Here is a 13,452-nt window from a genome sequence, read left to right as displayed (position 1 = left end):
CATCTTTAAGGCTTCCCTCTTGTTTTTATTTTTTTTCATCTCTGGATCCACTGATAGAAAGTTAACTTTTTATGTTTTAGGCCCTTTTTGTCAAATAACTTATTTTGTACAGCAAAAATGCAAGATTGGATGTTGTACTATAATAACAATAATAGATGCAATCATGGATTGAAGTCATTATTTAGAAACACTGACAGTTTTAACAAATCCAAAATGGTTTTTTTTAACTTTCAACGCTTGAATCTCCGAGATCAACTCCAGATCTATTTGTTCTGCTCTTATTTGCAATATTTTGAGAAGTCCTTGAACACCCCACAGTTGTCTAAAGATGAATGTAACTGTTGGGAGTCAAGTATTCTTAGTGATTTAAGACGTGAGCAAGAAAGACTTTATTCTTTACCAGCCAATAAAAGACAACATGAACTTCTTTTCTTCTCTCTGCTGGAACTTTGGAAATCATAAATAGTTGAAGGAACTTCCAGAACAATCCAGCTTTGCACCGTCAGTCCTCAGCAGGTCACATGACCTCACTCGATGTCGTCCTCGCTCAAACTTTGTGCGCTCACAATGCGCTGCAACACACACACACACACACACACGGTTACAATAAAGTAACACGAATTTACAACAAAATAAGTGTACAACAAAGTAACACACAAGTACAAGTTTACCACAAAGTAAGACAAGTTTAGGACAAAGTAAGACAAGTTTACAACAAAGTAAGACACAAGTTTACCACAAAGTAAGATACAAGTTTAGGACAAATTAAGACACAAGTTTACAACAAAGTAAAACAAGTTTACCACAAAGTAAGACAAGTTTACAACAAAGTGGGACACGTTTAGGACAAAGTAAGACAAGTTTACAACGAAGTAAGACACAAGTTTACAACAAAGTGGGACAAGTTTACGACAAAGTAAGACACGTTTAGGACAAAGTAAGACACGTTTACGACAAAGTAAGACAAGTTTACGACAAAGTAAGACACGTTTAGGACAAAGTAAGACAAGTTTACAACAAAGTAAGACAAGTTTACAACAAAGTGAGACAAGTTTAGGACAAAGTAAGACACGTTTAGGACAAAGTAAGACCAGTTTACGACAAAGACAGACAAGTTTAGGACAAAGTAAGACAATTTTAGGACAAAGTAAGACCAGTTTACGACAAAGTAAGACACGTTTAGGACAAAGTAAGACAATTTTAGGACAAAGTAAGACCAGTTTACGACAAAGTAAGACACGTTTAGGACAAAGTAAGACAAGTTTACAACAAAGTAAGACACAAGTTTACAACAAAGAAAGACAAGTTTACCACAAAGTAAGATACAAGTTTAGGACAAATTAAGACACAAGTTTACAACAAAGTAAAACAAGTTTACCACAAAGTAAGACAAGTTTACAACAAAGTGGGACACGTTTAGGACAAAGTAAGACAAGTTTACAACGAAGTAAGACACAAGTTTACAACAAAGTGGGACAAGTTTACGACAAAGTAAGACACGTTTAGGACAAAGTAAGACACGTTTACGACAAAGTAAGACAAGTTTACGACAAAGTAAGACACGTTTAGGACAAAGTAAGACAAGTTTACAACAAAGTAAGACAAGTTTACAACAAAGTGAGACAAGTTTAGGACAAAGTAAGACACGTTTAGGACAAAGTAAGACCAGTTTACGACAAAGACAGACAAGTTTAGGACAAAGTAAGACAATTTTAGGACAAAGTAAGACCAGTTTACGACAAAGTAAGACACGTTTAGGACAAAGTAAGACAAGTTTACAACAAAGTAAGACACAAGTTTACAACAAAGAAAGACAAGTTTACCACAAAGTAAGATACAAGTTTAGGACAAATTAAGACACAAGTTTACAACAAAGTAAAACAAGTTTACCACAAAGTAAGACAAGTTTACAACAAAGTGGGACACGTTTAGGACAAAGTAAGACAAGTTTACAACGAAGTAAGACACAAGTTTACAACAAAGTGGGACAAGTTTACGACAAAGTAAGACACGTTTAGGACAAAGTAAGACACGTTTACGACAAAGTAAGACACGTTTACGACAAAGTAAGACACGTTTAGGACAAAGTAAGACAAGTTTACAACAAAGTAAGACAAGTTTACAACAAAGTGAGACAAGTTTAGGACAAAGTAAGACACGTTTAGGACAAAGTAAGACCAGTTTACGACAAAGACAGACAAGTTTAGGACAAAGTAAGACAATTTTAGGACAAAGTAAGACCAGTTTACGACAAAGTAAGACACGTTTACGACAAAGTAAGACACGTTTAGGACAAAGTAAGACACAAGTTTAGGACAAAGTAAGACACGTTTAGGACAAAGTAAGACACGTTTAGGACAAAGTAAGACCAGTTTAGGACAAAGTAAGACAAGTTTACCACAAAGACACAAGTTTACAACAAAGTAAGACAAGTTTACCACAAAGTAAGACACAAGTTTAGGACAAAGTAAGACTAGTTTACCACAAAGTAAGACAAGTTTACAACAAAGTAAGACAAGTTTACAACAAAGTAAGACAAGTTTACCACAAAGTAAGACACAAGTTTAGGACAAAGTAAGACACAAGTTTAGGACAAAGTAAGACAAGTTTACCACAAAGTAAGACAAGTTTACCACAAAGTAAGACACAAGTTTACAACAAAGTCAGACAAGTTTTGGACAAAGTAAGACAAGTTTACAACAAAGTAAGACAAGTTTAGGACAAAGTAAGACAAGTTAACCACAAAGTAAGACACAAGTTTAGGACAAAGTAAGACACAAGTTTACAACAAAGTAAGACAAGTTTACAACAAAGTAAGACAAGTTTAGGACAAAGTAAGACACAAGTTTAGGACAAAGTAAGACACGTTTAGGACAAAGTAAGACCAGTTTAGGACAAAGACCAGTTTAGGACAAAGTAAGACAAGTTTAGGACAAAGTAAGACAAGTTTACCACAAAGTAAGACACAAGTTTACAACAAAGTAAGACAAGTTTACCACAAAGTAAGACACAAGTTTAGGACAAAGTAAGACAAGTTTACAACAAAGTAAGACAAGTTTACAACAAAGTAAGACAAGTTTACAACAAAGTAAGACAAGTTTACCACAAAGTAAGACACAAGTTTAGGACAAAGTAAGACACAAGTTTAGGACAAAGTAAGACAAGTTTACCACAAAGTAAGACAAGTTTACTACAAAGTAAGACACAAGTTTACAACAAAGTCAGACAAGTTTTGGACAAAGTAAGACAAGTTTAGGACAAAGTAAGACAAGTTTAGGACAAAGTAAAACACACCTGGCTGATGGTGGGCAGCTTGGTGAGCAACATCTGGAAGACGGGTGGAGGCAGAGTCTGCTGCAGGACCTGCAGGAGCTGCTGAGGTTGCCCACACACGGCGATGGCGTTGGTCAGGTGGTCCACACCCTTCTCGTAGTCCCCTGTGGCGCAGACAAGGTGGCCGACACTAAGACCAGGCCTGCTGTGAGGCGTGTGACCTCCTACCTTGTGCCAGCAGCTCCTCGCCCAGCTGGATCTCCTCCAGGAAGAACTTCTGCACGGCCTCAGCATCCTTCAGGTCTGGGAGCTGGCGAAGGGCAAAAGGTCACTACAAAGAAGCCATGAAAGACTTGGGGGAGGAACCCACACAACAACTTACTTTGGCCATACCAGCTCGCTCTTTTGCCGCCACCTGCTTCCTCCGGCCTGAAACGCCAACACACGTCCGTCACTCGTTGTCTATCATTCACAATCCTCATGTATTGTTGTCTATCATTCACAATCCTCATGTATTGTTGTCTATCATTCACAATCCTCATGTATCGTTGTCTACCATTCACAATCCTCATGTATCGTTGTCTATCATTCACAATCCTCATGTATTGTTGTCTATCATTCACAATCCTCATGTATCGTTGTCTACCATTCACAATCCTCATGTATCGTTGTCTATCATTCACAATCCTCATGTATTGTTGTCTATCATTCACAACCCTCATAAATTGTTGTCTATCATTCACAATCCTCATGTATTGTTGTCTATCATACACAATCCTCATGTATTGTTGTCTATCATTCACAACCCTCATGTATTGTTGTCTATCATTCACAATCCTCATGTATTGTTGTCTATCATTCACAATCCTCATGTATTGTTGTCTATCATTCACAATCCTCATGTATTGTTGTCTATCATTCACAATCCTCATGTATTGTCTATCATTCACAATCCTCATGTATTGTTGTCTATCATTCACAATCCTCATGTATTGTTGTCTACCATTCACAATCCTCATGTATTGTTGTCTATCATTCACAATCCTCATGTATTGTTGTCTATCATTCACAATCCTCATGTATTGTTGTCTACCATTCACAATCCTCATGTATTGTTGTCTATCATTCACAATCCTCATGTATTGTTGTCTATCATTCACAATCCTCATGTATTGTTGTCTATCATTCACAATCCTCATGTATTGTTGTCTATCATTCACAATCCTCATGTATTGTCTATCATTCACAATCCTCATGTATTGTTGTCTATCATTCACAATCCTCATGTATTGTTGTCTACCATTCACAATCCTCATGTATTGTTGTCTACCATTCACAATCCTCATGTATCGTTGTCTATCATTCACAATCCTCATGTATTGTTGTATATTATTCACAACCCTCATGTATTGTTGTCTATCATTCACAATCCTCATGTATTGTTGTATATTATTCACAACCCTCATGTATTGTTGTCTATCATTCACAATCCTCATGTATTGTTGTCTATCATTCACAATCCTCATGTATTGTTGTCTATCATTCACAATCCTCATGTATTGTTGTCTATCATTCACAATCCTCATGTATTGTTGTCTATCATTCACAATCCTCATGTATCGTTGTCTACCATTCACAAGCCTCATGTATTGTTGTATATTATTCACAACCCTCATGTATTGTTGTATATTATTCACAACCCTCATGTATTGTTGTCTATCATTCACAATCCTCATGTATTGTTGTCTATCATTCACAATCCTCATGTATTGTTGTCTACCATTCGACGGTCAACATACGTGAGTGAGGCCGGGTGAAGGCGAGCATGAGGCGGTCAACATAGGTAAGTGAGACTGGGTGAAGGCGGGCATGAGGGGTCAACATAGGTAAGTGAGACCGGGTGAAGGCGAGCATGAGGGGTCAACATAGGTAAGTGAGGCTGGGTGAAGGCGGGCATGAGGCGGTCAACATAGGTAAGTGAGACCGGGTGAAGGCGAGCATGAGGGGTCAACATAGGTAAGTGAGGCCGGGTGAAGGCGAGCATGAGGGGTCAACATAGGTAAGTGAGACCGGGTGAAGGCGAGCATGAAGCGGTCAACATAAGTAAGTGAGACCGGGTGAAGGCGAGCATGAGGCGGTCAACATAGGTAAGTGAAACCGGGTGAAGGCGAGCATGAGGGGGGCAACATAGGTAAGTGAGACCGGGTGAAGGCGAGCATGAGGGGTCAACATGGGTAAGGGAGGCCGGGTGAAGGCGAGCATGAGGGGTCAACATGGGTAAGTGAGACCGGGTGAAGGCGAGCATGAGGCGGTCAACATAAGTAAGTGAGACCGGGTGAAGGCGAGCATGAGGGGTCAACATGGGTAAGTGAGGCCGGGTGAAGGCGAGCATGAGGGGTCAACATAGGTAAGTGAGACCGGGTGAAGGCGGGCATGAGGGGTCAACATAGGTAAGTGAGGCTGGGTGAAGGCGGGCATGAGGCGGTCAACATAGGTAAGTGAGACCGGGTGAAGGCGAGCATGAGGGGGTCAACATAGGTAAGTGAGACCGGGTGAAGGCGAGCATGAGGCGGTCAACATAAGTAAGTGAGACCGGGTGAAGGCGAGCATGAGGGGTCAACATGGGTAAGTGAGGCCGGGTGAAGGCGAGCATGAGGGGTCAACATAGGTAAGTGAGACCGGGTGAAGGCGAGCATGAGGGGGTCAACATAGGTAAGTGAGGCTGGGTGAAGGCGAGCATGAGGCGGTCAACATAGGTAAGTGAGGCCGGGTGAAGGCGAGCATGAGGCGGTCAACATAGGTAAGTGAGGCTGGGTGAAGGCAGGCATGAGGGGTCGACATAGGTAAGTGAGGCCGGGTGAAGGCGTGCATGAGGCGGTCAACATAGGTAAGTGAGGCTGGGTGAAGGCGGGCATGAGGGGTCAACATAGGTAAGTGAGGCCGGGTGAAGGCGTGCATGAGGTGGTCAACATAGGTAAGTGAGACCGGGTGAAGGCGAGCATGAGGGGGTCAACATAGGTAAGTGAGACCGGGTGAAGGCGAGCATGAGGGGTCAACATGGGTAAGTGAGGCCGGGTGAAGGCGAGCATGAGGCGGTCAACATAGGTAAGTGAGACCGGGTGAAGGCGAGCATGAGGGGGTCAACATAGGTAAGTGAGACCGGGTGAAGGCGAGCATGAGGGGTCAACATGGGTAAGGGAGGCCGGGTGAAGGCGAGCATGAGGGGTCAACATGGGTAAGTGAGGCCGGGTGAAGGCGAGCATGAGGCGGTCAACATAGGTAAGTGAGACCGGGTGAAGGCGAGCATGAGGCGGTCAACATAGGTAAGTGAGACCGGGTGAAGGCGAGCATGAGGGGGTCAACATAGGTAAGTGAGACCGGGTGAAGGCGAGCATGAGGCGGTCAACATAGGTAAGTGAGGCCGGGTGAAGGCGAGCATGAGGGGTCAACATGGGTAAGTGAGGCCGGGTGAAGGCGAGCATGAGGCGGTCAACATAGGTAAGTGAGACCGGGTGAAGGCGAGCATGAGGGGTCAACATGGGTAAGTGAGGCCGGGTGAAGGCGAGCATGAGGCGGTCAACATAGGTAAGTGAGGCCGGGTGAAGGCGAGCATGAGGGGTCAACATAGGTAAGTGAGGCTGGGTGAAGGCGAGCATGAGGCGGTCAACATACGTAAGTGAGACCGGGTGAAGGCGAGCATGAGGCGGTCAACATAGGTAAGTGAGGCCGGGTGAAGGCGAGCATTAGGCGGTCAACATAGGTAAGTGAGGCTGGGTGAAGGCGGGCATGAGGGGTCAACATAGGTAAGTGAGGCCGGGTGAAGGCGTGCATGAGGCGGTCAACATAGGTAAGTGAGGCTGGGTGAAGGCGGGCATGAGGGGTCAACATAGGTAAGTGAGGCTGGGTGAAGGCGAGCATTAGGCGGTCAACATAGGTAAGTGAGGCCGGTTGAAGGCGTGCATGAGGCGGTCAACATAGGTAAGTGAGGCCGGGTGAAGGCGTGCATCGAGGCGGTCAACATAGGTAAGTGAGGCTGGGTGAAGGCGGGCATGAGGGGTCAACATAGGTAAGTGAGGCTGGGTGAAGGCGAGCATGAGGGGTCAACATGGGTAAGTGAGGCCGGGTGAAGGCGAGCATGAGGCGGTCAACATAGGTAAGTGAAACCGGGTGAAGGCGAGCATGAGGCGGTCAACATAGGTAAGTGAGGCCGGATGAAGGCGAGCATGAGGCGGTCAACATAGGTAAGTGAGACCGGGTGAAGGCGAGCATGAGGCGGTCAACATAGGTAAGTGAGGCTGGGTGAAGGCAGGCATGAGGGGTCAACATAGGTAAGTGAGACCGGGTGAAGGCGAGCATGAGGCGGTCAACATAGGTAAGTGAGGCCGGGTGAAGGCGAGCATGAGGTGGTCAACAAAGGTAAGTGAGGCTGGGTGAAGGCGAGCATGAGGCGGTCAACAAAGGTAAGTGAGGCTGGGTGAAGGCGAGCATGAGGCGGTCAACATAGGTAAGTGAGGCCGGATGAAGGCGAGCATGAGGCGGTCAACATAGGTAAGTGAGACCGGGTGAAGGCGAGCATGAGGCGGTCAACATAGGTAAGTGAGGCTGGGTGAAGGCAGGCATGAGGGGTCAACATAGGTAAGTGAGACCGGGTGAAGGCGAGCATGAGGCGGTCAACATAGGTAAGTGAGGCCGGGTGAAGGCGAGCATGAGGCGGTCAACATAGGTAAGTGAGGCTGGGTGAAGGCGAGCATGAGGCGGTCAACAAAGGTAAGTGAGGCTGGGTGAAGGCGAGCATGAGGCGGTCAACATAGGTAAGTGAGGCCGGGTGAAGGCGAGCATGAGGCGGTCAACATAGGTAAGTGAGGCTGGGTGAAGGCAGGCATGAGGGGTCAACATAGGTAAGTGAGACCGGGTGAAGGCGAGCATGAGGCGGTCAACATAGGTAAGTGAGGCCGGGTGAAGGCGAGCATGAGGCGGTCAACATAGGTAAGTGAGGCTGGGTGAAGGCGAGCATGAGGCGGTCAACAAAGGTAAGTGAGGCTGGGTGAAGGCGAGCATGAGGCGGTCAACATAGGTAAGTGAGGCCGGGTGAAGGCGAGCATGAGGCGGTCAACATAGGTAAGTGAGGCTGGGTGAAGGCGGGCATGAGGGGTCAACATAGGTAAGTGAGACCGGGTGAAGGCGAGCATGAGGGGGTCAACATAGGTAAGTGAGACCGGGTGAAGGCAAGCATGAGGCGGTCAACATAAGTAAGTGAGACCGGGTGAAGGCGAGCATGAGGGGTCAACATGGGTAAGTGAGGCCGGGTGAAGGCGAGCATGAGGGGTCAACATAGGTAAGTGAGACCGGGTGAAGGCGAGCATGAGGCGGTCAACATAAGTAGGTGAGACCGGGTGAAGGCGAGCATGAGGCGGTCAACATAAGTAGGTGAGACCGGGTGAAGGCGTGCATGAGGCGGTCAACATAGGTAAGTGAGGCCGGGTGAAGGCGAGCATGAGGCGGTCAACATAGGTAAGTGAGGCCGGGTGAAGGCGAGCATGAGGGGTCAACATACGTAAGTGAGGCTGGGTGAAGGCGGGCATGAGGGGTCAACATAGGTAAGTGAGGCCGGGTGAAGGCGGGCATGAGGGGTCAACATAGGTAAGTGAGGCCGGGTGAAGGCGTGCATGAGGCGGTCAACATAGGTAAGTGAGGCTGGGTGAAGGCGAGCATGAGGCGGTCAACATAGGTAAGTGAGGCCGGGTGAAGGCGTGCATGAGGCGGTCAACATAGGTAAGTGTGGCCGGGTGAAGGCGTGCATGAGGCGGTCAACATAGGTAAGTGAGGCCGGGTGAAGGCGAGCATGAGGCGGTCAACATAGGTAAGTGAGGCCGGGTGAAGGCGGGCATGAGGGGTCAACATAGGTAAGTGAGGCTGGGTGAAGGCGGGCATGAGGGGTCAACATAGGTAAGTGAGGCTGGGTGAAGGCGAGCATGAGGCGGTCAACATAGGTAAGTGAGGCTGGGTGAAGGCGAGCATGAGGCGGTCAACATAGGTAAGTGAGGCTGGGTGAAGGCGAGCATGAGGCGGTCAACATAGGTAAGTGAGGCCGGGTGAAGGCGAGCATGAGGCGGTCAACATAGGTAAGTGAGGCTGGGTGAAGGCGAGCATGAGGCGGTCAACATAGGTAAGTGAGGCTGGGTGAAGGCGAGCATGAGGCGGTCAACATAGGTAAGTGAGGCTGGGTGAAGGCGAGCATGAGGCGGTCAACATAGGTAAGTGAGGCTGGGTGAAGGCGAGCATGAGGCGGTCAACATAGGTAAGTGAGGCTGGGTGAAGGCGAGCATGAGGCGGTCAACATAGGTAAGTGAGGCCGGGTGAAGGCGAGCATGAGGCGGTCAACATAGGTAAGTGAGGCCGGGTGAAGGCGAGCATGAGGCGGTCAACATAGGTAAGTGAGGCCGGGTGAAGGCGAGCATGAGGCGGTCAACATAGGTAAGTGAGGCCGGGTGAAGGCGAGCATGAGGCGGTCAACATAGGTAAGTGAGACCGGGTGAAGGCGAGCATGAGGGGTCAACATAGGTAAGTGAGGCCGGGTGAAGGCGGGCATGAGGCGGTCAACACTTACGTTCTCGCAGCCTGTTCTTGAAGTTGGGATCGCTTCGTCTCTTCCGGTCAAAATAAATGCAGTAACCGACGAAAATAGCTCCGCACACTCCCGCCGCGATGGCACTCGTCTTCCCGACCATCATGGACTCGGTGACGGCTCAGTCCGACGACGTTTTCGGCTACTTTGCACCTTTTTTCTCGCCTGCTGCGGCTGCTTGCAAGCTAGCGGAGCGAGACGTAAAGAGGAAGGACCCCGAAAGGACCCCAAACGCTTGACAACTCTGGACGTCCGACGAGTGCCTGACGGAAAATAATGTTCTCTACCTGGAACATACACAATGATTGTTTGAATTTAAAAGTAATTTTGTAAGATGTAAACAATTTAAGTGATGAGCTCATTTGTAAGCCATTTTCCCTTTTGTTGGGGGCAGTCGGACCGGATGTGACGCACACGCAACCCGGAATTGAGTGACTGGTTCTAGAAGAAAAACCTTTACTATGGGGATGTGTGATTGTAGCAATAAGTAATTAATTACTTTCTACGATTAGATACACCAGAAACGTTCAATTGATCTATTTAAATGTTTATTTCATTTACACAGAAATATATTAGGGCGGGCGCTACCGTAGATACAGTATAACTACGGGCAGGGCCGGCCCGTGGCATAGGCCGTATAGGCAAATGCTAAGGGCGCCGTCCATCAGGGGGCGCCACGCCAGTGTCACAAATGTTGGAGAAAAAAAAAGTTGGTACTATTATTTCTAAATACAAAAAATAATCCCACGTTAATTAAAATGCAAAATAAAGCCTATTTAATAGAAATATTATTTGTTACAACATCACCCCCCAACCCCCCCCCCGCACGGTGCGCCCCCTCCCTTCCCGTATCATGACTCTTTTTGGACGTCACCACATCAAAAAATCAACACAAGATGTCAAAACGGCCAAAACTGTCAGGTGCCCAGGGAAGAAAAAAGAGAAAAGAAGAGGAGGAAAAACGAGAAAAGACAGAGGTAGCAGGTAGGTAACGTTAGCCTACACGAAATTATTTGTCTGTTACAGAATGTGATAGTAACCTGGCTTTTTAGCATTAAGCTAATGTTACATGATTCGGCAATTGCTAATCAATAAATAGCGAGTTCTGTTTTAACATCGGGTTAATATTGTGGAGGGGGCTAAATTGTTATGGAAAATAATAATGTAACGTTAGGTAATTACAGTACTCCCACCTTACATTCCTCAGGGACATTTGTATTAGATCTTTTAAGCAGGTGTTTTTTGTTTACATTGTTATTGCCTTCTGGTTAGCTAATGTTTGCCCTGCAGGTAATAGTCACTTTTCCACCCCTTTATATATTAGGTATAGTTGTAAGTAACAAAAAAAAGGTCAAAGACAAAGCTATTCGGTTTCTTGTGAGTATATACACTTCACTGCCGATGTGGGGGGGCGCCACCTAAAATCTTGCCTAGGGCGCCAGATTGGTTAGATTGCGATACTGCAGAATTTAGTATCGCACCAAGACCAAGTACAGACATTGATACTGATACCGATACTTAATACACATCACAAGACAACGCAGAGACACAAATATTGTTTTCATCTGTTATATATATATATTTATATATATATATATACAGTGTGTGTTTGTGTGTGTGTTTTCACTTGGTTGAGCGTCGCGATGTGATGACGTCATTAAGCAACGATGTAATGGCGGTGGTTGGTCAGCAGGAGGAGATGTGCCCTTGACCTCAGGGAATTTAGTATCAAATTCAGTAAAGACTTGGAGAAAAAGAAAATGAGTCATGAATGTAGTAAGCAAAGTGTGCATTGATGTTGGTGGTGACACTTTAGAAAATGACAAATTCATAGAATTACAAGTTAAGCCAGATTAATTTTATCTGAAAAAAAAGCAGAAGGGGCCTTCATAAGGTCACATGCTAAATGGATTGAGGAAGGGGGAAAAAGCCCTCCTATTTCAGTAGTCTGGAGAGAAGTAGCCAACAGAAAATTTGTGTCAAAAGTTTAATAATAAATGGAAAAGAAGTAAAGACGCTAAAGCATCCAAAAAGAGATTTTCTCCTTCTATTCTAAGTTGTACTCTTCACGTCACTCATTAGACCACACGAAAAGGAATACATTTATTCAACAAGTGAACGACTCCTTTAAAGACTTATGTGAGGCAGAACTTAAAATAGAGGAATTAGATTTGGTTGTCATTAAAATGTCCCCAAATAAATCACCTGGCACTGACGGGCTTACTGCTAACTTTACTGCCAACCAATCTTTTGGAAGGACTTAAGACACATTTGATATACGAAGCATTATCAATGCGCATACAGAAACAAGAATTAAGTACAAACATGAAGCAAGGTCTAATTGTTTTAATCCCTAAACCTGGCATTGATAAGGGAATTCTCAATCATTTAAGACCAATTACTTTACTCAATACAGATTATAAAATTATTTCAGGCGTTATTTCTTCTAGATTAAAAAAATGCATTTCTAGCGTTATTGAGGAGACACAGTCTGGTTTCCTAAAAGGACATTCTATATCCAATCCAATCCAATCCACTTTATTTATATAGCACATTTAAACAACAAAAATGTTTCCAAAGTGCTGCACAACAATATTAAAAATAATATTAAAAACAATATTAAAAACAATAATCAAATATTATCCTTAGCTCCACCAATGACTGAATGAAAACAAAACATAAATAAATATAGAACCAATATAAAAACAATATAAAAACAAATATGATTAAAAACGATTTTAAAGGGAAAAAACAATTAAAACCGTAAATAGAAATCAAAATTTATAAAAAAATAAAAAAACACAGAGGACAACAGAGGATATATATATATATATATATATATATATATATATATATATATATATATATATATATATATATATATATATATATATATATATATATATATACAATAACAGTGACGTGCGGTGAGGTTGATGGCTGGTGAGGCACTGACTTCATCACAGTCAGATTTACAAACATATGAACCCTAAAGAGTATCTTATTCACCATTTGATTGGCAGCAGTTAACGGGTTATGTTTAAGAGCTCATACCAGCATTCTTCCCTGCTTGGCACTCAGCATCAAGGGTTGGAATTGGGGGTTAAATCACCAAAAATGATTCTCGGGCGCGGCGCCGCTGCTGCCCACTGCTCCCCTCACCTCCCAGGGGGTGAACAAGGGGATGGGTCAAATACAGACGACACATTTCATTACACCTAGTGTGTGTGTGACAATCATTGGTACTTTAACTTAACTTTAACTTTACACATACAAACTGTAGCACACAAAAAAGCACATTTAATTAAAAAAAACATTATTATGGTCTTACCTTTACTTATAAATGAAGTCCATGCGCCGCAACTAAAGCCCTCACTTAAACTTTCCATGTGCAAGATTGAATCTATTTAAAAAAGTGTAACCGAGGGTTTATAAATGTCGCCTATACTGTATGAAACTACAAAATGACAAACACGGAGGCTCCAGTTTACACGAGGACCACTTTATTTACATTCTTTCAAAAACCTAATGTTATTGTGACAATAACATTAGGC

The 13,452-nt window shown here is 44.4% G+C and overlaps 1 protein-coding gene across 1 annotated transcript; it reads right to left on the bottom strand.

Annotated features, from left to right (window-relative positions):
- Positions 1–365: 365 nt before the first annotated feature.
- Positions 366–10,285, bottom strand: tomm20b (translocase of outer mitochondrial membrane 20b). Its single transcript, XM_061987993.2, has 5 exons — positions 9,881–10,285; positions 3,656–3,702; positions 3,502–3,583; positions 3,295–3,437; positions 366–572 (listed from the first exon to the last, which is right to left on the bottom strand). The coding sequence occupies exons 1-5, from the start codon at positions 10,002–10,004 to the stop codon at positions 528–530; spliced, it is 441 nt and encodes a 146-aa protein (XP_061843977.2). The 5' UTR covers positions 10,005–10,285; the 3' UTR covers positions 366–527.
- Between the last annotated feature and the right edge of the window lie 3,167 nt (positions 10,286–13,452).

The sequence above is a fragment of the Nerophis lumbriciformis genome, linkage group LG27 (assembly GCF_033978685.3).
Source record: "Nerophis lumbriciformis linkage group LG27, RoL_Nlum_v2.1, whole genome shotgun sequence".
Taxonomy (NCBI): Eukaryota; Metazoa; Chordata; class Actinopteri; order Syngnathiformes; family Syngnathidae; genus Nerophis; species Nerophis lumbriciformis.
The sequence above is the reverse complement of the archived record's forward strand: the minus strand, read 5'-3'. Positions and strand labels throughout refer to the sequence as shown.

Excerpts from the sequence above, each read along its gene's own strand:
- tomm20b (XM_061987993.2), bottom strand. The coding sequence starts at position 10,004 with ATGATGGTCGGGAAGACGAGTGCCATCGCGGCGGGAGTGTGCGGAGCT. Across the intron at positions 3,703-9,880 it reads CAAGAACAGGCTGCGAGAAC|GCCGGAGGAAGCAGGTGGCG; the intron begins GTAAGTGTTGAC and ends TTGGCGTTTCAG. Across the intron at positions 573-3,294 it reads AGCTGCCCACCATCAGCCAG|CGCATTGTGAGCGCACAAAG; the intron begins GTGTGTTTTACT and ends TGTGTGTTGCAG.